The sequence below is a fragment of the Hemicordylus capensis genome, chromosome 2, assembly GCF_027244095.1.
Source record: "Hemicordylus capensis ecotype Gifberg chromosome 2, rHemCap1.1.pri, whole genome shotgun sequence".
In the NCBI taxonomy this organism is placed as follows: Eukaryota; Metazoa; Chordata; class Lepidosauria; order Squamata; family Cordylidae; genus Hemicordylus; species Hemicordylus capensis.
Genome location: NC_069658.1, coordinates 133,258,732 through 133,284,416, shown reverse-complemented (window position 1 = coordinate 133,284,416; position 25,685 = coordinate 133,258,732). Strand labels below are relative to the sequence as shown.

General features: G+C 45.3%; 1 protein-coding gene across 1 annotated transcript; it reads left to right on the top strand.

Annotated features, from left to right (window-relative positions):
- The first annotated feature begins 13,471 nt into the window (after window positions 1–13,471).
- On the top strand, window positions 13,472–25,567 carry SLC46A2 (solute carrier family 46 member 2). The gene is made up of 4 exons (XM_053292512.1): window positions 13,472–14,884; window positions 17,375–17,458; window positions 22,525–22,681; window positions 23,668–25,567. The coding sequence occupies exons 1-4, from the start codon at window positions 13,843–13,845 to the stop codon at window positions 23,723–23,725; spliced, it is 1,341 nt and encodes a 446-aa protein (XP_053148487.1). The 5' UTR covers window positions 13,472–13,842; the 3' UTR covers window positions 23,726–25,567.
- The last annotated feature ends 118 nt before the right edge of the window (window positions 25,568–25,685 follow it).

The following is a 25,685-nucleotide window of genomic DNA, read 5'->3' as shown; positions in this document are numbered from 1 at the left end:
GCCACAATGTGGGCGCCTACTTCTGCATCTTATTGCATAAGCATACCCTTTTGCACCAACACAACATTAGTCTGGAACACAAGCTTTTGGCTTTGTGCATCTGCCTAACGTAACATCCTTGTGCTAGTGCATCATCATAATGATGATGAATTCATCATCATTCTGGCTGTCAGCTAAGACTGGTCATAGTCTTATATATGACAAGACTAGAATCCAAGACTGGTTAAAACCATAAGTCATATCAAACAAGTATTTTTGAAGCAGAAGGGCCTTTACTTGGGTTCCAAGTTTACCCGAGTTTAGCTGATTACTGCTTAATATTTTGTTTTAATTGATTAATTAAAAAGAGGCATCTGAGTAATCAGGAAGCAAATTAGATAGATAGATGTACTTTTAAAAAACCACAATGGACAATCATCTTAAAAGAGGTATTTCCTCCTATGTGTGCGAGAGAGGGAATGCTATGAGTATGCTTGCTGCAACTTGAGTGCTGCATCTAAAAACAAATAATATATTTTTCTTTAAAACTATTGTTTTATAATATACACAAATCAGCGGTTTTACAAGGGGTATAAAACCAATTAAAAAAATCTTAGTTGATTAATCAGACAACAAAAACTTATACAATTAATTGCATGACCAAAGACTGCCTAGTCTTTATCCTTTGGTGTAACTTCACAAGAGAAGAGAAGACTGACAAGTTTTTCCTGAAAGCTTGTTCCATTACTGCAAGGGTCACCAGCCCTGTGCTCTCAGCTTGTACTTCTCTAAACACAGAACAAGTTACCCCCAGCTCCTTAAACCTAGGAAGGTTGGAAATGCTCTTTCTGGCCTGTTAGGCCCAGGCCACATAGAATTTTAAAAGTAATAAACAGAGCCTAGACTTGAGTCTGGAATCATTGGGACAATGTGTTCCCTACACATGGACAAACGGGCTTCAGCATTTTGTACAAGCTGCAGTTTCTGAGCCAGCTTCGGGAACAGCCCCACCATGTAAAGAATGTTGCAGTGTTCCCGTCTAGAGGTTGTTTTTGCATGAATAAAATCCTGATCCTCGCAGAAGGGTAGGGTTGCCAAAATTTCACTGGCAGAATGAGGGAAACAAGTCCCATAATGAGGGACACAAGTTTGTGGGGGCTGGCGGGGGGGGGGCGCTGGGAGGTGTATGCAGTGGTAATCAAGAGCCTGGGTATCATTGACGTCTGTGTAATTGAATTATATGTTATTGAATAAATGAGGGACAAATGATGTCCCTATAGGGACCACATTTCATCCCTGAAATGAGGGACATCCTGTGTTGTTGAGGGACAGTTGGCAACCCAGAAGGGGCACAGTTGATAAGAAATAGATATCCCAGGCCTATAACAACTTCCTGAGCATTGAAGAGCATTCCCTAACTGCAAATCTGATCCTTTTGGATGGGTGAAAGCCCATCCAGGACAGGAAGACCTATTTCTCCACATTTCTAAATAAGTTCAGTACATCCTACAATATCTCACTGCCGAGAGCCTTTGGATAGGGTGGTATAGGAGTGTAATAAATAAATAAATAAATGATAAATCTCTTGAATTCACATACATAGAAATTAATGTGAATTAGGTCTGTAGACAAGTGCCTACAATATGGACTGATCACATGTGAATATTTTGCAGTGAGATGAACCCAAATTAACCATGGATTCCCAGTGTCATGTGCACCAGATGTGCATTCAGCAAACACAACACAGGGTATAGTGTGCTAGAATGTACATGTGGGTTTCACGTTAATTTCTACCTTACAGAGATCTGGCAGCACATTCCTGGGGTTTAAGGAAGGGGTTAGATAAATTATATAATAAAGAGAGAAGTAAATATCCCATCCAGATGAGGATGGAGCAGTGCCAGAAAAAACAAAACACAGAGGTGCGCAGGAAAGCACCACTTCTACACTTCCGTCCTGTGCCTTCCCATACATTTACAATATCCACTCCCAGATTTGCCAGATCTTCACCTAGATCTTATACCTTTAAATGCTCAAGGCTATAGCCACTAACCTCCCACCTTCTTTCTCCATCCCAAATGTTTTAGAAATTTTAAATAATTAAGCCTGCCAACACCCTGATACCATCTGTAGTTTCTTAGAGCAAGGTGTAACTAATTAATACATTATGTGCTGAGGTTTGAGTCATAGTTATACAATGGTTCTGTGTTCCTGGATGCTTCATGACCTATAACTGGGGGCGGGGGGGGGGTAAAATCTAGGGCAATGCATACAGCATGGATTTGCATTAAGGAATAATACTATATTGAAAACCACACCATCCCCACTGGACCATTCATCCCTTTGTATATTCACTCCTTAGATATCCCTTCTTAAATACATTGTACTATAGTTTTGAAAACACTTTTCTGGGCCACAGCATGTGTCACAGTGGTCCAGTTCACATGAACATGGCCCCAGCAACATGTGGAGAAGGGCGAGGATGTGCATCCGCCCCAACATCACTGAAGGATGTCAGGGCACCCTTCAATCACATGTGAGGGCTGTTCATCTGAATGGCCACTAAACACATGCCCCCAAACCCTCTAAACACACACTCCCAAACACCCAGGGTGTTTAGAAGCTGATCAGATGAACACATTCACATGATTGAAGGATACCCCACAGTCCCCAACCCTCTTCACCTGTTGGGGCCATCTTCACGTGAACCGGCATAGAGTCAAGGAACCAGAAGGACAGCAGCTGAATGAGGATGCCTGCCCTACCCACTCTCTCCTGTCTAAACATTGGACACCTATCACTTGATGTTATTGGTCTTCATATTATGATCAGATGGGAGGGTGGGGGACCAGGTCAACAAATCTCAATTTAGGAATGGGTTTCAACCTGCTTCTCCTTGTATTCTAATTTGCAGATTGTTTTCAAGATAAGGGATCACTCTAAAGAGTAATACTAGCATCTCAGTTTCACACAGCAAATGTGCCATTTTTGGAACTGCCCTGAGCCATTTTTGGAAGGGCAGTATATAAATTAGATAGATAGATAGATAGATAGATAGATAGATAGATAGATAGATAGATAGATAGATAGATAGATAGATAGATGTGTTTGCAGCATGAATACCAGTATAACAAACCATAACTTCTCACAAACTCACTATTTTATACTAGCCAACCTGCACAGAGCATCTGTGCGGACTTTGGGGCTGGCTTCCCCCCCCTCCTGCTCCACTCTCCTTTCCCTTCTCTCCCTCCCTTCTGCCCCACACTCTTGCCCCTCTTCCCCTCCCTCCCCCACGCTCTCTTGCCCTCCCCCACGCTCTCCTCCCCCTGCATTTTATTTTAGTCTCTTTACCAGGCGACGAGCAGCCAAAAAGGGCCCTGCCACTGCCGTTCCTCCTCCCAGGCGGTGAACAGGGAAGTCTTGCTGCACGGTTTCCTCCCACCCCAGCCTCCCATGGCTGGCTGAGAGCCACCTCCACGGCTGGGCCCAGCGCCTCCATGGCCTGGCCTGCCGCCACCTCACCTCCACGGCTGGGCCTGCCGCCACGCCAAGTGCTGCCTCTGTGGCCTGCTGGGCCCACTGCCGCTGTTTTCCAGAGAGGTACGTGGCCCCCTCTTCACCCACCCCCACCTTCTGTTCCCGTCTCCAGGCAGGCCCAGGCTGCTGGGCTGAGTGCCATGGCCAGGCCCACCGCCACCTTGCCTCCGCGGACCAGGCCTCGCTGCCACCGCCCAGCCTCCCAATTCTCCTGAGTGCGCCAGCCAATCAGGTGCCTCACCGCCCAGCTAATCAGCTGGGATGCACATTTGAAGGCACACCCAGGAGATAGATAGATAGATAGATAGATAGATAGATAGATAGATAGATAGATAGATAGATATAAAATTTATGTCTATCCCATCTTTCTTCCAGCATTGAACTCAAAGTGGTGTATATAGTACTCCCAGGTGGTCAATAACTGGAGCTAAAGTTGCTTAGCTTCATCAGGGTCTGCATCATGTGCCTTCAAGCCTAATACATAAAAAGGTCATTCACATTCCTGCTTACCCCCTCACTCTGGAGGGCTGGAGAGGAAGCAGGTTCCAACCGCAGATGATCAACAGATCCATACACATTGGGGTGGCATTGGGGTGGCAATTGGCAGAGTGCTGGCAGGAGTGGGGAAAGCTCACACTGCGTCCTCCATGAACTCAGAATGCAGTGCACAACCAGCAGAGCAGCTGCTCTTAGGATTGAAGATTCTCCACTCCATGTAGCTGCTCTTCCCACCCACTCCATACCTCCCAGATCATTGCTGAAAATGGCCCTGTGGCCCCGGCTGTTCCAGTCCTGGGTAGCTCAGCTCCTCTACCCAGGAATTTACCAAGGTAAACTGAACCTATGGTTCATTCTACCTCGGAAGGTGATGGTGTGCACTATTGCCCCGGGGTAACTGGCTCTCTACCGGCCTGTCATAAATGGTGGCAGGCCAGTAGGGAGCCCAGCTACCTGGGAGCGATCGTGCACGAGCTGTCCGGGGGTAACCCAGGCAGCTTGTGTTGTGTGAATAGGTTTAATGTGTGAGCAACATACACACATATACCCATATCTTTAAACACCTGTGTACATATTTCTAGGAACCCTGATTCAGCCAAAGTGTTTAAGAATGGGGCACATTGAAAATATTTTACCCATACTTTGAAATCTGAAGTCTTTCTCACCACCACCACAATATCAATGTTGAAGCTTATTGACACAGGTGGACAGAAGCTCTCCTCCCTCTTCCTAATTTAAAATATATATTGCTTACAAAGCTGGCAAAGGGCAATTATTTTTGCTTACTTCCCATAGTTGATTAATGGGTAATCAACTTCCCAAAGCTGATGTTCTTCCACATCAAAAAGTGTTTACTAAGAGTTTACTTTATGCAGTATGTGCCCACTTGGAACTTGAAGAAGCTTTTTACGTTTCATAATGCCATCATGCCTGATAGGGGCTTTAATCTTCCCTTTTATCTCTCCCAGCATGCTTCAGGCAATGCGTCCCTCTCTTTTTACTGTTTCAAGTGCCATTGTTTGTTGTTTGTGTGTTTATCTTTGTGCACCACCCCAAACCCCCATCTTTGGGTGGTTTAAAACAAACTGAAACAGAAATGAAAACCTAAAAATGATTTAAAACCACAAGTCTAGTTAAAAAGCTTGGATTAAAAATGTGTCTTTAGAGACTTGTTAAAAGTTGTCAAAGATGGGGAGGCTCTTATTTCAGCAGGGAGCGCATTCCAGAGTCTCTGGGTAGCAACACAGAAGGCCCATTCCTGTGTAGCCCCAAAGAAGCTGCTGGCAACTGCAGACGGACCGCTCAGGATGATCTCAGTGGGTGATGGGGCTCAAGTGAAGAAGACATTCTCTTAAATACCTACAGTACTTTCTTAGAGCAAGGTGTAACTGATTAATACATGATGTGCTGAGGTTTGAATCATAGTTATACAATTGTTCTTTGGCCTAAGCTGTTTAGGGCTTTATAGGTTATAACCAGCACCTTGTATTTTGCCCAGAAATGTCTTAGTAGCCAGTGTGGTTCTTTTAATATTGGAGTAATATGGTCTCTTCGAGATGACCCAGAAGCCACGTTCTGTACCAACTGCAGTTTCTGGGCAACGTACAAAGGCAGCCCCACATAGAGCGCATTGCAGTAATCTAGCCTAGAGGTTACCAGCATATGTACCACCATTCTGAGGTCATTCATCTCAAGAAACGGACGCAGCTGACATATCAACCAATGCTGAAAGAAAACCCCTCTGGCCACTGCCTCAACCTGAGACACAAGGGAGAGGTTTGGATCCAGAAGCACTACCAGACTGCATACCTGTTTCTTCTAGGGAAGTATGACGCCCATGCAGAACCAGCACATCAAAGTTGTCTGCCATGCAATAACATAACATGCAAACATGTTATGCACTTAAAAGTTCGGGCTTTTTAAAAACAAACAAACCCCCTTTTTTAAAAAAATAGAGTAATATAATACATTTATTTTATTTATTTATGTGCTTATTTATTTATGTGCTTATTTATTTATGTGCTTATTTATTTATTTATTTATTTATTTATTTGAAATATTTCTATACTGCCCAAAACACGGAAAATAAAGGGGATGACCATGATATGTGTTTTTACAGATTGAGAAGGGAAAGCAAAGTGAACCAAACCCTTCATCTCTCCCAAACAAAATCTATATATATTTAATTCTCCTGGGTGTGCCTTGGAATGTGCATCCCGGCGCCCAGCTGATTGGCTGGGCAGTGGAGGCACCTGATAGGCTGAGGCATACCCAGGAAGATTGGTCAGCGGCGAGCCCAGCCGCAGAGGCGAAGCGGCAGCAGCAGGCCTGGCCACAGTGGCGAGGCAGCGGCGGCGGCAGGCTCAGCCATGGAGGCAAGGCAGCAGTGGGCCTGGCCGCAGTGGCAGCAGTCAGCCTGGCAGCCTGGGCCCGGCATGGGCCAGCCGGAGACTGGGGCAGAGGTGGGGGGAGAGGTAACCGCCAGCCGAAAAGAGCACACAGATGCTCTGTGCAGGGTCGGCTAGTAATCCAATAATCCATCCGCGGTCTCCCCCGCTGAACCATTTTTTAAAGTAGAAAACTGCTCCAGGGAGAGGCTACTCCATGACATCATAGGCACCAGTCAATTACTGCTATGTATAGTTGGCTTCTGACGAAACTGGCAGAACCAGTTTCTCTTAGCTTGATTATGAGGAGAAGATTGGACACCTGACAAAATACTGTGAGTTGATGTCTACAAAAGTCACACTCATATTTTTAGAGTGCATCTCTGTGCTGCCACAGTTAAGTAAACTAGATTATATTGTTGACATTCCTTCATTGTATATGTTTCCTAGAAATTAAAGTATTAGGCAACAAGGAATGTTCCCAAGTATGTTTTAAGGATCAGCTGTTATATGTACAGTGTCTGAATGCAAGCGGGAAAGCCCATGAGTAAGAAAAGGAAAATGTAGCAGAGGCAGGAAAACTTGCTAATAGAATTATTTCAGTTAGAGACTGAAACCCAGAACACCCCCCCCCTTAAGGGTGCATTGAAGTATCTTCGGAAAATGCAAGCAACTAGACTGTCAGAAACAAGTCAGATATGTAGGGCTTTTTCTCGGTTTAGGATTCACTTCAATCTAGAAAGGTCAGGGTCTCTTTAATCACAGGACTTTGTTCTGTTTGCAAAACCAAACAAGGTTTGACACACAACAGGCTGACTGAGGAAAGCAGCTGAATGGCAAAGGCACAGAGTTTACCCATTATTCAGTTTGGGGCTCTCCCTCTGTTGCTATGGGTGTCCAGAGGAAGCAAGAGGAGGTGTTCACCCTCCTTGGAATTCTAAATGGACTGAAAATTCTAAATTTTAAGTGTGCGTGTGAGCAGGGGCATAGCAAGGTTGGAGTGGGCCCAGAGACAAGAGTTTAAAATGGGCCCCCCCCTCATTGAAGCTCAGACGCCTAGGCGGGTGGGTGGCTGGGGGAGTCAGTCATGTGACTCGCCTCTGGGGGCCCCCTCAAGGCACCGGGCCCCCAGACAACTGTCTCCCCTTGCCCTATTATAGTTACGCCCCTGTGCATGTGTGTGTCTCTCTCTGTGCGGGGTGGGGGGACAAACCTGCTTTAGAACTAGATGCTTGGCATTCCACAGCCAAGAAAAAGATCACAGATTCAGCGTTAAAAGTGTGAAATGTCGCCTAGGAGGCATGGCTTGAATTCAATCTGTTCTGCTTTAATGGCTGTCGGACTCCTCGTGTGCTGTTGTTAAAAAGACAGATTAGAGCTGTTTGACAGTTCAAAAAACATATCACACTATATAATGCAGTAAACCACCCATAACGACACAGCCCAGGCCTTGCAGCTTGGGTTGCCAGCTCTGACCGAAGCTCAGAAAGGAGCACAAATATATCAGACCAAGTATTTTTTCCCCAGGGGGTGGAAATAAGATAGGCAAGGGCTCTTACTGAAACAATTTATGTTGAACAGTATGCAGGTTTTTGAGCTACAGGTAACTCTAAGTGGACTGGCAGCCCCATCCCATACATGTTTACACAAAAATAAACAAGTCTTACTCCCAAGAAAATGTGAAAAGATTACAGCCCTAGAATAGGGAGGCTATTCACGCAATGGTAGAAAATCGGGCTAGCCTCTGCTAGCCCAATTTCCTACACTCGTGTGAGCCCAGTGGTTCTTGAGCGGGTAACCCACTCAAGTAGCCTGCCCCTTAAACTGGGTTTGTGGAGCGAGCGCTCTGCCAATCTGATTTTTGGGATCGTAAGTAGCTGCAGCACGGCTCCATGCCATGGCTACTCACAAGCAGACTCCCGGCGGGAGGCTGAAAAGCAGTCTCCCGGCTCGGGGGTCTCACCAATACTGGAGCTTCTGGGGGCCACATGGCCCCCAAACTCCCCAGGCCCCGCCGGCTCCGTCACGGAGCCAGCAGTCGTGTGAGTGGCTGATCCGGCCGCCCAGGGCTCCCGCCCTGCTTGTCTGCGGGGAGAGCAGGCTTAGCCAGCTCTCCCTACAAAACCGGCAAAAGCCGGTCTCACTGATCATGAGACCTGCCTCAATAGGTATTTTTTGAGCATGCAGTCAGAGGTGCTCTTACCCCTGGACTTCAGGGCCGAAATCCAGGGCCTCCACAGCCCCTGGGAGGCCCCCAAATAATCTTTAGTCTGTTCTTGGGGGGGTCGCCCAGCGGAGCATGATTATCCTTAATTTTCAGGGAAAGGGGGCTTCCAAAGGCCTTTAGGTCCAGACTCCAAAATTACCTAGGTGCACCTCTGCATGCAATTTTCAAGCTAGAACGGGTTTGAAAATGTGTTTTGCCCACATTCCGTTCAGCTGTTTTTTGAACGTAGATAAGACAATGCACTGACAAGAAGTGAGTATGCCAACTAGATGTCTCATTCCAGCGCTCCTCGGTGCCATTTTGCTAGACAAGATGTGTTGTGATGGTATCACGTCCGACAGTTTCCTATAATTCATTGGCTACTGCTTGCAGGAGGGAGAAGATAGGCAGCTGCTGTGTACAAGGATGCCATATCACACAAATTGTTTAACTTACCATTACAAAGGAAATGCAGGTTCACAATGGACACAGTGGCACGTTTTGGACCGGACCTCAGGTCTAATGTCCGGTCCTCCACCACCTAGGGGTCCCCAAATGTCCCGGTAGTGGCCGCACCACAAGCCTGTGCTGTGTTGCCGCTACCACTGCCAGGCACCCTGGCGGCAGCCTGCCCACTGGCCGATCATGCAGGCTTACAGCCTGCCCACGGAGTGCAACTGGGCCTGTGCCGCCTGCCCACGCCTGCTCAGTCAGTGAAATCCTGCATGTGCCACGCAAAGCAGCACAAGCAGTGGCTGCTGCAAGGGAGCTCCCCCAACAATGAACAGCAGCACTATCAACAGCCGTGTGTGAGTGAGTGAGAGGTGGGGTAGTGCATTCAGCTAATTGAAGTGGCAGGATTGTCTGTGCAAAATGTGGTATCTGCAGGTCAGTGGGACATATCCTCTTCAGAATTTCTTCTAAACTGAAATTAAAAGTTTCCTGCTTCCCCTGAGCATGTTCTGGTGTAAAATATAGTGCATTGCAGCTTATCTTGCAGGGGTGGGGGTACCTTTAGGTCCTGGCTCCAAAATTACCTTGGTGCACCTCTGCGTGGATGGGTGTGCCCTCCTTAATGTGTAGTTAGGCCCTCAAGTCAAAGTCACGGAGTGCCCTCTTGGCAGCCTACAGGACTGCCCCAGAAGATGCACAGTTTCTTACCATAATCATGCCCTTTTATTTTAAGCAAAAACTCTCCCCGTGGTTCTGTTACTGTGTATTTATGCAGTTCTTTGGTATGAAAATATTGAGTGCTGTGGCTTTTTACTATTTTATATAGTTTAGCTTAAGATTTATTGCATCAGTGTCTATATTAAGTGGGGTTTTTTTTAAAGTGCTGAGGTTTTTATTGAAATATCAATCACTTTCTGAGAAGTGGTATTTTAAAAAATGTATATTGTAACAGTGCAATGACAGGGGGCAGACAAATAAGAGAATAAAAAGAAAGCCCATGAACTTGGCAGGGTATAAAGAGCCTGTAATGGATCTGCTTGAAGGCAAAAACTGTACGCTATAGGATTTTTATCCTACCAGCTCTTTAACCTACCAGATTTTATCCTGTTTGGCTGCCAACTTCACCATGGACAGAACTTGGCCCATATTTGCTCAGCCCACTTCCCACCACTTTAAACAGAATCAATTCACAGGACCAAACTCTTGCAGGGGGTCGAAAAGGTTCTAAATGCAAGTGGACACAGAAATCCTCTATGCAACACAGAAGCCTACACCCAGATTAATGTTGTGCCCATGCAGCCAAAAACAAAATCAACCAAACAAAAAACAAACAAACCTACAGTGGCTACATGCCCACATCTGAGGCATGGGTGCTCGAGTGCAAGCGGGGTGGTGGTGTTGGATTTTCATCTATCTCCCCATCCCTCAGAAGTGCTCTGTGCAACACACAAATATCTCCCTGAGTGTTATGCAACCCACAGGGACATATGTGTGTGTAGCACAGAGCACTCTCAAGGAAAGGGGAGATTGGCAACCCACCCACCCCTGGAGTCAAGCATTTGCATTCAGAAGTGGGCATATAGCCACTGCATGCATGCTTTTTTGTGCACAGAATTCATCAGGCTGTCGGTCAGTGTATCAACACCACACTCTAAAAGTGGTGGAATAACCATTCCCTATCCACAGGGAACCCAGGGAAATGTAGCTCTAGGAGGGGATCTAGGGTGGATCTCTAACAGGGGATTCTCAAGCATCCTCTCCAAACTAGAGTCTCTGGATTTTTTAGAGGAAGCCACAGCAGTGGTGTACCCCCAATAAAAATGTATAGTGTAGATCTGCCAAGGCGGAATACAGCAGCAGCAGAGGTTCAGTTGTTTGGCAACACGTGCAGCCTTTCTAGATTATTCCAGTTGCCATGAATACAACTCAGCCTACCTGTTCCTCCAACCCCTTCCCTTTTGGGTCCATATAATAACTTTTTATATTGGCCCAGAAGGGAATGGGTTGGAGAAACAGGTAGGTTGTTCACAAAAGGTATTTGTGAAATAGTAATGTGTAACTAAACTCAGAAGGAGTTTCCAACCTTGAATTGATATGTTAAAGGATGCCAAAGGACAGATAGTAAGTATCCAGAGAAGATCAAACAGAGATGAAAGGAATATAGTGAAAATCTGTACACCAGGGATGTCAACATCCAAGATGCTCTAGAATATATTTCCTACTTACAAGAACCTCTAGAAGATGAAGTTAGATCAGCACTCTGGTCATTACTGTAGAGGAAGAATGGCAGTTCAGTCCCCAAATAGCAAAGCAAAACCAGTTTGGTGAGAAGGCAGCAAAGAAAGAGGTCTTGAGACAGTTCTCTAGTATTGAAGAACTACAAGGATTTATTTAAATAAAAGGTTACAAACAAATGTGAAAAAGCCTGCAGCTTAATTTCAGCTGTAGCTCATGGCTAAAGAGAAAGACCAAAACAAACAGCCATTTCTGAAAAGAAAAAATGGAGACTTGCCCTGGAAGAACAAAGAAGGGAGGAGTCCAGCACTTTTATCCATGACCCTAAAAAACCCCAGTGGTCACTATGAGACATTGCAGCTGAGAGCTGATGCTGCCAGGGTCCTAGCTCCAACAATTACCAAGTCAGAAGGCTACAAGAATTGATAGAATAGCTACAGAAATACAGCAGGCAACAGAAGAAGAATCAGTCAAGACTCTAATCAAACTATGCCAGCAAATTTGGAGAACCACACAGTGACCAACAGATTGGAAGAGTTCCATCTACATACCCATACCAAAGAAGGAGTCTTAACAGATTGCTCAAACCACCGCACGATATCCTTAATTTCACATGCTGGCAAAATAATGCTCAGGATCATCCAATGCAGATTAGAGCCCTATGTGGAAAGTGAAATGCCGGGTGTTCAAGCTGGTTTTAGAAAAGGCTGAGGAACAAGAGACGTCATTGTTGATGCATGCTGGATAATTGAGAAAGCCAAAGAATATCAAAAAGAAGTAAAAATGTGCTTTATTGACTACAGAAAAGTATTTGATTGTGTCAACCATGTCAAGTTATGGAATATCCTCAGGAAAATGGGTGTCCCAGAACATCTCATGTTCTCATGAGAAATCTATGCACAGGACAGGAAGCCACAGTCCAGACAGAACATGGTGAAACAGACTGGTTCCAGATCAGCAAAGGAGTAAGACAAAGCTGTATACATTCTCCTTATTTATTCAACTTATATACAGAATATAAAGCTGGATTGGAGGAAGATGAGCATGGTTTTAAAGTTGGAGGAAGAAACATCAATAACCTGCACTTAATCAATCAACTTGCCACAATGCGCATGCAACCATTTAGCAAGTCTTGTTGTCTGCCAAGAAATTAGAAAAGAGTAGTAGTAGTAGTTTGCCCTTCCACAAAGGAAAAAAATATTATTAACCCCCATCTCTTCCATATGGAGCCTTACATATCAGAGTGATGTTTGACAGGGAGAAGAATTTTATCATACAGTTGCAACCAACCCTGAGAAGCAGGAAGGTAGTGACATTTTCCTCCCCACTTGGTAGGATGCCACAGATGACTAGTTCACCAAGCAGCTATGGCGTAGTAATGGGTTTTAGCACGGATGGTCTGCTTCAGATGCAGCTTCAAGTTGGCTTTCAGTCCAAACTTACTTTTCCTCTCTGACATCTAGCTCTGAAAAAAACTGGGTGCCGCAAGTTTGCAGCAGAAACTGGATAGACACAAAGCAGATTGACTGACTGACTGACTGATCGTTTGTCAGCAAGAAACCTCCCACCCACCCACCCACTCCAAGTCCTGGAGCAGTTTTGCACTTAAGGTAATGAGTGAAGAGATAGGTTGGTAAATCTATAGACGGCATTATGCACTGGGGGCTGGCATTATTTGATCAGCTTGTATGCATGCTTGTCATTTCTGCTACAAAAGCAGAAGGAAGCTGGATTCACCTGCTGCTCAGGAAGTCGCTTTTTATATCGCACCTGCCTTCATGCTCAGTTACTTGATGTTTATATTCACACCTCCCCCACCCTCCCCCCATTTTCTCACACACAAAACATCCCTCTCTATTCACATGGTGCTTCATATACCTGTCATCTCTCCCTGCCACCAATTTCATTTTATTCTCCTTTGCTTCCACTGCTTCTCTTAGTGCAGGATTGGATAGAGTAGGATTCTCTCTCAATCTCCCCCCCCCTTTCTCTCTCTCTCTCACACACACAAATGTAGCATCAGCACATTCTTGCTGTCTCTTTGCTATCACTCATGAAACCCCGGCCATTCTTGTACCCCTTTCCACATGCTTCCAAACAGCCATGTAACCCAACAGAGCAACAGAAGCCCAGGGGAAACATTCCAGTGGAAATGTGCTAATTTGGGGCCGCTTTGTTCTAAAGAAAGTGGCCAAACAACATTCACTTCCTAAAAGGAGGTTGAGAAATTCCCCAGAGAAGGGCATGTGACTTCTTGAAGTCACACCAGGAAGAGCGAAAGCGTATAGCCATACGCTCGGCATATAAGATAAATGAACATGAGAGGCAGAGAGGAAGAGGGAGGGCAGTAAATAGTTTCTCTTCTGTTCGAGGAGGAGGCGGAGATATCAGCAAAGCAGAGTCTGAGTGGAAGAGCTTGCTGCTTCTGTGTCTGACACAGTGAGCCTAGGTTGTATCATCCAGCGCAGCAATCCTGGACGGCCTCTCAGCTTTCTTGGTCCTCCTTACCAAAGAGCTGATCACAAACACAGACTTCCTGCGACCATGGCTGGTGTGACGGAGATGAGGACCTGGATTGAGCCTGTTGTCGCTGGTGCGCAGCTTGCTAGCTCTTTCTATGACACCGGGTTGCTGCTGGTGGTGAACAATTACTACAACCGGACCAATGCCTCTACATTAGCACATTCCGGTGAGGTTGCTCAACAGAAAGCCGTCTCCAACTTTTACATCATCTACAACCTCATCCAGGGCCTGACCCCACTGGTGTCGGCTTATGGCCTGGCTAAGCTGGGTGATATGAAGAGCAGAAAGATCTCCATCTGCGTACCTCTCACTGGCTATTTGCTTTCCCGGATCCTTCTCCTGCTTATGATCCTGTTGGCATGGCCGATCGAGGTGATGTATGGGGGCGCTGCCTTCCATGGTCTGACCGGTGGCTTCACCACTTACTGGGGCAGCGTCATGGCAGTGGGGTCCCAGGGCTCCTCCGAAGGCAAGAGATCACTGCGTCTCATTGCTATTGAGCTCATCTATGGCATAGCTGGCTTTGTGGGGAGCATAGCATCTGGGCACCTTTTTACCATTTTCCACCTTAATTACCAGCATGGGACAGTGCTGATTTCTTGCAGTGTTGCTCTATATGCTTTCTGTCTCATCTACAGCCTGCTTGTCCTCAGAGTCCCCAAGCCTGGGGGTCCAGCCGCTTCAACAGACAGAGACCATCCTGACAACAAGCTGGCTGATGGCGAAGAAGATTCCATCTTTCATGAGAGGCATGCTCCTCTGGTACCATCCAAACTTATAATTGCCATGCTGTTTCTGGCAGCCATCCTGTATGACTTAACCGTCGCAGGTGCCATGGATGTACTGCCAATCTTTCTGCTTAAGGAACCCCTGAGTTGGGGACCAGTATATATTGGCTATGCCTATGCTGCAGGCTATATGATCTATATCACCAGCTTCCTGGGAGTCCTTGTGTTCTCCAGATTTTTAAGAGACACCACAATGATCCTGATAGGGATCATGTCCTTCTCTACTGGCATCTTCATCATGGCCTTTGTGCAATGGACATTCCTCTTTTTCATTGGTAAGCCAGAGCTCTTTCACCTTTCACTAAATAGGTGGTTGGCTATTAATTGTATATCCTGATCTCCTTTTGAGAAGCTAAATGCAGCTTACATGGGCCTCATGGCAATATCTGTTTAGGAACTGACCATTTTGAGAGACCTACTTAGCACTGTATGCCTTCAGATCAGAGTAGCTCCAATTCTGCAGCAAACAAAACGAAAAGCTCTGAGACTTCTATAATGTATGCAAATCCCTATGACTGGAAGAGTCTCAGACGGTTCTCTGGGTAGGGAGACTGCTGTGATCGAGCACAGCTTTCAAGTTGTGTTGATGGTGAGAGTGCTTACTGGCATGTATTGGCACTGGTGGTGGTAAACATCTCTGTCGTGCCAGTGAAGATTTCAAAGAAGGAAATGTGGGTGTGATGAGCCTAACCCATTTCCAATGGGCATTGGGTAGCAAAAGTAAACTATACATCTTCACAATCCTTCTGCATTACATCAGCAAAGAGCTATGGATACATTCCTCAGAAGTGTTGCTCAAGGTTAAAAGCAGCTTCCTCTTCCCTGTGCCAGCTTCACCTTAATGATCCATGTTGCTCATCCATTGAACTACAATCCATATAGACCAGTGGTTCTTCCCAAAGTGGAAGCCTTCAGATGTTGCTGAACTACAACTCCCATCAGCCCCAGCTACAATTTATTGCTGATGGAAGCTGTAGTTCAGCAACGTCTGGAGGCTCTCACTTTGGGAACCACTGATATAGACCATTGTTACTTATATGGAAAAGTCTCCATGTAGAGCTAGTTTACTGGCAAAGGGGTAATTACCAACATCCAGATTGGTGCTGCATTGAATCAACAGGGTTTTCTGTTACATGTGTGTGTGGTGGGCGGGGGCAGGCAATTTTTGGCAATTCCTCCTTCCCTCTGTATCTAGCTCTGCCTCCCAAAAATATGTCCCTGAGGGTTTCCCAACCCTCAGGGCTGCAGAGGGAAGAGGGGAATCACTGAAAATTGCACACATCTCCTGCATGAGTGCACTGTTTGGCTGTAGGTTGATATTTGCAAAATTGCAGGGTGTTTATAGAGTGAGCCACTTTCTATTCTCCTTTTTTCAGAAAAAATATTGTCTAAAATGGTTTTTAAAATAACACTTGCATAAAGCAGGTTCTGTCAAATGCTGAAAGAGCTGCTTCGTACATTTGTTCATCACTCGATGACCTAAAGTGATAGTTCAGATGTACGAAATAGCAATCCCAGACATACACAAGACTTCTATAACATCCATCACCTCAAAAACAAGATCAATGGGCTTCTCAGCACATCATTGTGTTGTTTTCCTGGAGTGGGGGAGAGACTCACATTTTTAGCAAAATCACAACTACACAATGAAACAAACAAATATAATCTTATATGTGAATTATACTTCTAGCTGTAGTCTTAAACAATACTTACCTGGGTGTTATCTTATAAAAATAAGTGCAAGTATAAATATTCTTAGTATCAGAGCATTTGTGTGAAATATAGATATTTTTATTTTGGGGAAATGTAGTAAGTGAGTTTTCTGTCCTCTCAGAAGCTACTCCCCTTGCATGTCTTTTTCCCCTGGTGTTGCCACTGAAGTCCCTACATCCCATTTTCTTTCTAGTTTGCACCTGAAAGAAGAAGTTTTGAATTGTTTTTGAATTGGTTTTATATTGTTTTAAGTAGTGTGTTTTAGATGGTGTTTGTTTTATATCTTTTTAAACTTGTGCACCACCCAGAAACTTTGGATGGGGTGGTCTATAAATGTAATGTAATTAATTAATTAATTAATAACTAGAGAGACCAGAGTTCAAATCCCCACTTAACCATGACATGTGTTGGGTGACCTTGGACCAACCACAATATCAGCCTAATCTACCTCACAGGTTGCTATTAGACTAGCCGGGATATTCTTTCCGGGTAGCTTTCTGTGTGTTGCCCAGAGTTCTTTGGACGAAGGGCAGGGCCAAAGCCAATAGGATGGACAAGCAGTTTTGTTCAACTTTCCCCACTGCTTTTGCATACATTGCTGCAGTAATGTGGAGGCCCCACCCTGTGGTGGCAGCATTTTTCAGCAGTTATCAGAATGCTGCAGTACCTATGAAGCGTAGAGTTGCATTCTGGGTGAAGTTGTCCCTGGAGATTTCCACCCTCCCTATCCTAAACCATTAAAATCTCCAGGATTGTTTTCAATAGTGTCCTTTGATATCACTTCTTGGAGACTCCAGACAGTCCGGCAGGGTTGGCAAACCTCACGGAAGCAGCAGACATTCCTTTTTTCCCAACTGCCTGGTGGGAGAAGCCAGAAGTTGGTTGTCCCCCTAAAGCAGGTGAGGCTGAGAGTAGTTGGCCTAAGGGCCCCTGAGTTCATGGCTGTGTTGGGGTGTAAACCAGGGAGTTCTAGCTTCCATGTCATGCTTTGCACTAAGTTCAGTCTGCTCTGAAGTTTCACCATCTCCCCATCACATTCCCTTCCCTTCCAGCTCGTGCAGTGATGCTGTTTGCCCTCATCCCCTTGCCCACCATCAGATCTTTGCTATCCAAACAGGTTGAAGGATCATCCTACGGTAAGTAGCTGCTTGGAGGAGTTCAGTGTTCTTTCTTTAAAGAAAAAGAAAAAAAGAAAACCAGAGTCCATCTTTTTCATGACAAGGTGACTCCTCTGGACTAGTTTCTGCCCTTTGAGTCTGAGGAGTGGAATCTCATCATAGTAAGAGCTGGGGTGGGGTGGGGTGGGGGCGGGATCGGATGGTGTTTGGATTGCCTCTTCATTGCCAGTTTGCCTATAAAGATGTTTCAAAGAGAAGGTGTCAGAGGGTAATACTAGATGCTGACTGACATGATGGGCAGCCGACTGTCTCCACCACACTCCATCTCAGGGCTGCTGTGGACTCAGAAGCAGCCCTGATGCTGTTCGGAACCAGCATTTGTGCAATGACACTGGCCTCGTTTCCCCCCATTTGCCACAATGGGGAAACCTGCAATAGCGCTGCTTGCACAACCACTTATGGTTGTGTCTGCAGCAGCCCTGAGGCGGAGGGGGACGAAGGCAGTAGGCTGCGCATCCAGTCAGCTGCTACTTTTGATGGGCTTGTTTGTTATTAAGTAAATACCGTCAGAACCTCCCTCTAGATTGGAACCATGGTGGGCCCATTAACTCTCTGCACTGTTCCAGTCCAGACCACATACACATTTATACACACACACACACTCACATGTACAATATGACTAACATTTGCCCCGGGGGCGGAGGAGGAAGCTCCTGTTGGTGCTAATTGGAGGTTCTGGGTGGGGGATGGGGTGGGGTGGGTTGCAGGCAAATACAGCCACAGGGAATGTGGTGAAAGTGACCCAGACAGGGACCATGCCAAGGAGCAGCATATTAAACCGTGCCCCCCTCCCGCCGCCACTGCCACCACCACACACCCAGTCCCACTCCAACTGCTATTTATTGAATTAAAAACAAGCATGCTAGCCCCAGTCATGCACTTAAAGCAATGTCTAGTTCAGGGTTTCTTAACCTTGGGCCCCCAGATGTTGCTGGACTACAACTTCCATCATCCTCAACCATAAAGGCCATGTCTGGGGATGATGGGAGTTATAGTCCAACAACATCTGGAGGCCCAAGCTTAAGAAACCCTGGTCTAGTTTGACCCTTCGGCTCCATGCGCTGGTCCCTGCATTATGCAAAAAATATAGCTTATGCCCCCTGCTAACTGGGCAGAGGCACCTTTTAAAGTGGTGGTTCTCTGATACTTCCCTGGGCGAGAGCAAGGGTCCTGATTCAACCCAGCATAGAATCCCTCCCGTGGCTGTTGCAGGTGTCTCCCTGTGAGTTCCTTTGGGACAGGGAGCCATCTTTTCCTTCCTTATTCAGAGAACATTTTCATTGAAAAGCAGTATATACAACATTCCTAATGAGAATATAGGGTCACATGTGATGGAGCACTCCAACCTGTAGTCTGACTGTGCAGGTATTCTATTTGGGCGATCTCCCCCCATCCTCACTGAGGGGCAAGAATCATGGTAATGGAGTACCTGTCTCACATGATGAAGGGGGTGGGGCACACCCAAGCTGATGAGAGTTAGGGATGTGCGAACCGGTTCAGACTCGGTTCAAATTCGAACCAGGGTGGTTCGAATTCGAAGCGAACCAGCCATCAGGTTTGAGCTGCAGGTTCGAATTCGAACCAAACTGGGGGTGGTTGGATTTGAACTGGTTTGAACCAGTTCAAACCTCCAAAAGTGGGTGGGATGGTATCTGGCACCCATGTGTACCTACCACCCAAACACCAAAGCAATTGGACATTCGTACAATTTTTTATGAATTTTTGAAATATATATTTTTTTCTCATAGGGTATAATGGGACTTGAACCAGCCCATTATTCCCTATTGTGGAGCACCCATGGGTGCCAACAACCACCCAAACCCCAAAGCATTTGGACACCCCTATGATTTTTTAATGAATATTTGAAACATTTTAAATTATTTTTAATTATTTTAATTAATTTATTACCCAGGGGTATCTACCACTCACAAAACCCCAAGGCAATCGGACACTCCTCTAATTATTGATGGATTTTTAAAGTATTTTTGAATTCCTCATAGAGAATAATGAGGATTGCAGCAAATGTATAGCTTCACATAGGGGGAAAGGGGTGTCCTAGAGTGGAGTGTGGTGGGTGGTAGTTCTCAAGGGGGGCAAGGAAGCTATCAGAATTATTTGAAAGGAATTGGGCAACGGGCTGATTTTTAAGTTATTTTTGAAGTGTATGTGTGTTTAAGGTTAGCAATGAGAGTGGATTCATGGTTTGTCATTAAAATCTTATATGCTACCAAAGAATCTACACTCAGAACACTTCAGAAACAGCAAAACCCACTACACCATGGGTTGCTAACCCATGGGTGGTTGGCACCCTTGCTCTGGGCCACCTCAACACCCCCCAAGTGCAGTTATGGGGCTGCTGAATTCTTCCCTAAGGAGAAAAACCTTAAAGCCACTTGTGGGGTGCTGGGGTGACCCAGAGTGAGTGGTATTGTAGTGCACAGAGGGTGATAACCACCCCCATAGGTTGCTAACCCATGGGGTACTGGGTTTTGTTGTTTCTGAAGTGTTCTGAGTATAGATTCTTTGGTAGCATATAAGATTTTCAATGACAAACCATGAATCCACTCTCATTGCTAACCTTAAAGACACGTGGTGGACAGCTCGTTGAAAGTGTCAATTCAATGTGCGACAGCTGTGAAAAAGGCAAATTCAATGCTAGGGATCATTAGGAAGGGGATTGAAAATAAAATGGCTAATATTATTATGTCCTTATACAAAAGTATGGTGCAACCACACTTGGAGTACTGCGTACAATTCTGGTCACCATATCTTTAAAAGGATATTGTTGAACTGGGAAAGGTGCAGAAGAGGGCAACCAAGATGATCAGGGACCTACAGCACCTTTCTTATGAGGCAAGACTACAACACCTGGGGCTTTTTAGCTTTGAAAAAAGATGACTGCGAGGAGACCTGATAGAGGTCTACAAAATCATAAATGGTTTGGAGAATTTGGAGAGAGAGAAATTCTTTTCCCTCTCACACAACACTAGAACCAGGGGTCACTCCATGAAATTGATTGCCAGGAGGTCTAGAACCAACAAACGGAAGTACTTTTTCACACAACGTGTGATCCACTTGTGGAACTCTCTGCCACAGGACGTAATGACAGCCAACAACCTGGATGGCTTTAAGAGGGGTTTGGATAACTTCATTGAGGAGAGGTCCATCAATGGCTACTAGTTGGAGGGCTGTGGGCCACCTCCAGTCTCAAAAGGCAGGATGGCTCTGAGAACCAGTTGCAGGGGAGAAATGGCAGGAGAGAGGGCACACCCTCAACTCGTGGCTTCCAGCAGCATCTGGTGGGCCACTGTGAGAAACAGGATGCTGGACTAGATGGGCCTTGGGCCTGATCCAGCAGGGCTGTTCTTATGTTCTTATGGGTAGTGTGTGGGGGAGTGGGGTTTTCTCTCATCTGTGCTTGCCCCGCAAATGGCCTGCACAACATGAAAAAAAGCTTTCTGCAGCACTGGCATGTCTCCTTAGCACACATCTGCTTGCTTTTGATTATTTATTTAAAATATTTATACCCTGCCCTTTCAGTACATTACTTTCAATACATTACAGGGTGGCTCACAACATTTATTTAAAAAGTTACAATATAAAATCAGACTAATTTAAAATTGACCAAATTAAACAAGCTAAAAATCCAAGCTAAAACCCCAATCAAAATTAGCTTTTAAAATTCCAAATTAAAATCTTAAAACTGCACTTGTGAAAGTTTGAGAGAGAGCAGAAGCCCCTGTTCCGCAAAACCATCAGCAACGTTTAAACACACGCAGCAGCATGGGTGGTGTGCCAACTGCCCATGTTTCACTATGCAGTATGTCAACAACTTATTCTTATTTGCATCTTTTATATTTACTATTAATTGCATTTCGTATGACCATCTCATCCATCTGGTCAGAATGTATATCGTTGTATATTCCCCTTTTCTTCCAGTTCTTAAGGTCCTTGACCACTTGGTTCTTTTTGTTGTTAGGATGCTGTAACCCAATACCCAAAGGTGACTGGCTCACATTCTGCACAAGAGCATGGCAGCCTATTAAAGCTGCCATTTGCGCAATTTGTATATGTTGCGTACGTTGTGCAAACACAAAATCCGAGCAATTTTCATTACACAAGAGTAACCCGTTAACCCCAGAGTAACCCCAGCTAACTGAACAAACTGTTTAAAGTGGTGAATCTTGTCTGCTTAGCAGGGGGAGAGCAAGAAGCCCGACCCAACCCAGGACAGCAGCCCTCTAGTGATTGCTGCTGGTGCCTACCTGATCTTTCTTTTTAGATGGTGAGCCCTTTAGCCCAGGGAACTATCTTATTTGTGTTTCTCTGTAAACTGCTATGTCTGTCAAAAAGCAGTATATACCTGTCCATAGCACGAGCAGTAAGCCAATTGTTTCCAGTGGGCCTACTCTTGTGTAACACAATTTGCACAAATTGTGCATTTCTGCAGCTTATGCAAACTGGGCAAACACAATGCTGCTAGGCTGACATACTCTTGTACAGTATGGGAGTCACTGTTTTTAGCTCAAATGTTGCATTATTTGCTCTCCAAGCTTGCAATAAGGATTGCCAAACTCCCCAGGAGAACTGGAATGAGTTTGCAACGGAGGCTTTACAGAATAGTGTTGTCTTATTCATAGTAAGGAAATATCTGGGTTTCAGTTCTGCACCAAGAGCTTGTTTACAGAATGACAAATCTTCAGAGCTGTTTGAGAAGTTGTGACAGAGCTGATTATGTAAGGGATATCATTTTTGTATGCCCTACTCTTTGTGTTGCAATAAATTCTGAACTCTGCCATCGCTGCATAGTTGAGAGAGACTGCTATTATTTGTGGGATAACTTGACACAAGCCAAACACGGAGGAGACAAGTCTCTCAGTAGTCTGGAGTTCTTCAGCTCATTTTCAAATTGCTTTCAGCCTCATATTATCAACTTGTTTACATAAATGAAAAAATCGAAGTGATAAACCTATGGATGTCCAAAGAGGAGTTTAATTATCTATTCCTTCCACTCTTGTTTCCAGGCAAGATGTTTGTTTTACTTCAGCTGTCGCTGGCCATCACAGCTGTTGTGACGGGAACAGTTTTTAATAAAATCTATCAGGAAACACTGACCTGGTTCCGTGGGTTCTGCTTTCTGTTGTCATTTGGTATCGCTTGCCTAAGCCTCATCCCTATCAGGTAAGCATGGGGAAGAGCAAACTACTATTCTGAGATACTCAACATAGTGTTGGGGGCTGTTACTTTTTGCCCTCAGTAGGTAAAAGAGCAGAGCACTGAGGGATGAGCACATACTCCAGTTACAGAGTAGGTAGCAGAGGATGGTTTAGTTCTTGCAGCTATTTAGAGAAAACATGTGGAGATCTTTGTAGAACTAAATACGAAGTATGTATTGGTTACGTACAATTGGATAGGAAAGACCTAAACCTTATCTAAAGGACTACATAATGAATAGATAAGGAGGGAGACAGATGTTTCCATCTGTTCTCTAAGAGGAAAGGAAGAATTGTGACTCAGCACAGGAAGTGCAGAAGAGTGAGATCAGGGGTCATAGAGTAGAGACAGGTAGAACAGTTAGCGAGGCCCTTACTATCTTTACTCCTAATGCCCCTAGTGGTCATTAGCATAGTTGGTACAAAAGGTCGATGCACTGGAACTCTATCTTCAACACACAGGAGTCGCTCTTCCTCCTAAGTGAACTCATATGTCTCTCACACACACAACTAGAGCAACTTCTTTTGCAGCCTCACCTTGCTCCAGTTGTTCCGGTTGCTCCACGATCCCGAGCCAAACTGAATCCCCTGCAGCTTTTTGCTAGAGATCGGAGAAGTGATTCTCCCATCTAGTTGGGCCCATAAACTAGTAGCAGGTGGTCAGGCAATACCTTTGTGGGAGAGCCAGGGGCACCCAGAGGCTACCAACCTCCTCCAAGTCCTCTGGTCCATTAGTTTTGCTAGCCTATCTATGTCCACATTTCTGTTAGCTGACTCCCAAAGAAAAGAATTATGCATTGATCAGCCACTGGAGAAGTTATAGAATTCTTTGACCATGAAAAAAGTGAGTGTGTGTGAGTGAAGGGGGGTGGGTGGGAGTGAGCAGAGCTGATTTCAATTTCAAGTTAATTTTCTCCACTTTTTCATTTTTCTTCTTCTTCTACTCCTCTGCAGTATTGTAGCATTCAAGCAACGTGTATCATCTGGTTCACTGGAGATCTTAACCAATTGATAGGAGAAGGATGCTATGTCTGTTTTGGAAGCAGACACGCTGGTCAGAACCTAAGTGGAGAGCCTGGCAGTGTGACAGCACAAAAGGAAACCTTGCTCTTGCCATGGATTGCAGTGGGAGAGGTGCTTCTCTTTGAGTAGCTCAATATGGGACGGTTGAGCCGCTTAAAAACAGGGGCTGACATATTGCCCAACAGTATGTCCGCCTTGCACAAACACAAAATCTGTGCAAATTTTGTGACACAAGAGTAAGCCTAGTGGAAGGAATGGGCTTTGCCTTGTGTAACACAGATTTTGCATTTGTGCAATTTACCCAAGTTACACAAACACAGCCTTCCTAGCACTTACATTTATATACCGCTCTATAGCCGGAGCTCTCTAAGTGGTTTACAATGATTTTTTAGCATATTGCCCCCAACATTCTGGGTACTCATTTTACTGACCTCGGGAGGATGGAAGGCTGAGTCAACCTTGAGCCCCTGGTCAGGATCGAACTTGCAACCTTCTGGTTACAGGGCGGCAGTTTTACCACTGCGCCACCAGGGGCTCTTCCTCGGCTGACGTGCTGGTGCAGGAACATCAGCCAGGGCACCGAGGGCAGGTGTGAGGAAGTTAGCAGCTACAGGACGAGGAGTGGCATTCCACCCATTGTTCAGTGTGGTAGGGTTGCTTCTGGGATCACCTTGTATAAGACTGCTTCTGCTTTCCACCCAGTTCCTAACCTTGACACACACCCGCTTATGTAACACACTCTGCTCCAAGAGCAAATCTGTAATGGTATAGAAGAGACACACTGGCTCTAGCAAAAAGAAAGGATTTCTTTAAACAAAGCGGGTTGTTACTGACTCGCCCACCAGGTAGTGAGCCACCTTTCTAAGTGGCAGGCAAGCTTGCTGCTTCCATGGCAATTTAAACCCCCACTGGTGCAGCTTGTAGAGGCAGGGAGGCTCCCTCTCTACTAAGGAGTGGGTCCCCCAATGCTACACCCATTGGGATGGCACCTCCCCACTTGCACAAGTCATGCCAGTGGAGTTTAAAGAATATTGGAAGAGAATATTCTCCTATACCACACCACCTACTTACAGAGGCAATTCACTGAGCTATGTGTGACCAGGGATGCTCTAGGGATGCTGGGGTGGAAAGGAAGCTGGGGTGGGGTGGAAGCAGGACTAAGACAAGCTACATAGACAAGAGAGACAGAACTACTGGTAGGGACCAATGAGGGACCTGTAGGCTAGATAGATCTAGAGCACATACCCCTACCAGCAAATTCTGCACATGGTCACCCAACAGGCTGAAAGGGGCCATGAAGAAGGGGTGATGGGCCTCCATTTCACATAATGCTTTGAACTCGCTAGATAGTTCTTGGCTACTGGCATCTCGCTGAAAAGCAAGATGGCTGCTCATGGAGCACACTTGTTGTGCTTCCAGCCCTATGGTGAACAGTTTTTTTGTATTTCTTCAACACACCTGTAAGATCAGTGGAAATAGAAAAAATAAAGGTTCCTTTCACTCATTACACCTTTGGCTCCAGCTTAAAACAATAAGCCTACAGTACATCTAAACTGAACACATACATCCAGCCTCTGTATTTGTAGGATCACAGCTTTTGAACACTATAATTAAAAAAAAACCCCACACACAACACCTACACCACCTAATTGAGGCTTCTCCTCTAGTATACCCAATCCGTTTATAGCTCAATTTTAGCTGACCTCCTTCAGCTCTACAGTATCCTTTCTGAGATGGGGCATTAGATGTCACTATTTTGGATGCATGTGTACTATAGATTTATAAAGCACTATGAAATTTGATCTTCTGTGCCTTTCAAAATAAAGTTCTGGACACCATTTGCCCTTTTTATGACTGCCCAGCACATACAACTGATATGTTTGCTGAACTTCTTGAGGTGATCAAGTCTTTTTATGGATCAACTGCCAATATTGAAAAGCATAATGTAC

Excerpts from the sequence above, each read along its gene's own strand:
- SLC46A2 (XM_053292512.1), top strand. The coding sequence starts at position 13,843 with ATGGCTGGTGTGACGGAGATGAGGACCTGGATTGAGCCTGTTGTCGCT. Across the intron at positions 17,459-22,524 it reads GGTTGAAGGATCATCCTACG|GCAAGATGTTTGTTTTACTT; the intron begins GTAAGTAGCTGC and ends TCTTGTTTCCAG. Across the intron at positions 22,682-23,667 it reads CTAAGCCTCATCCCTATCAG|TATTGTAGCATTCAAGCAAC; the intron begins GTAAGCATGGGG and ends ACTCCTCTGCAG.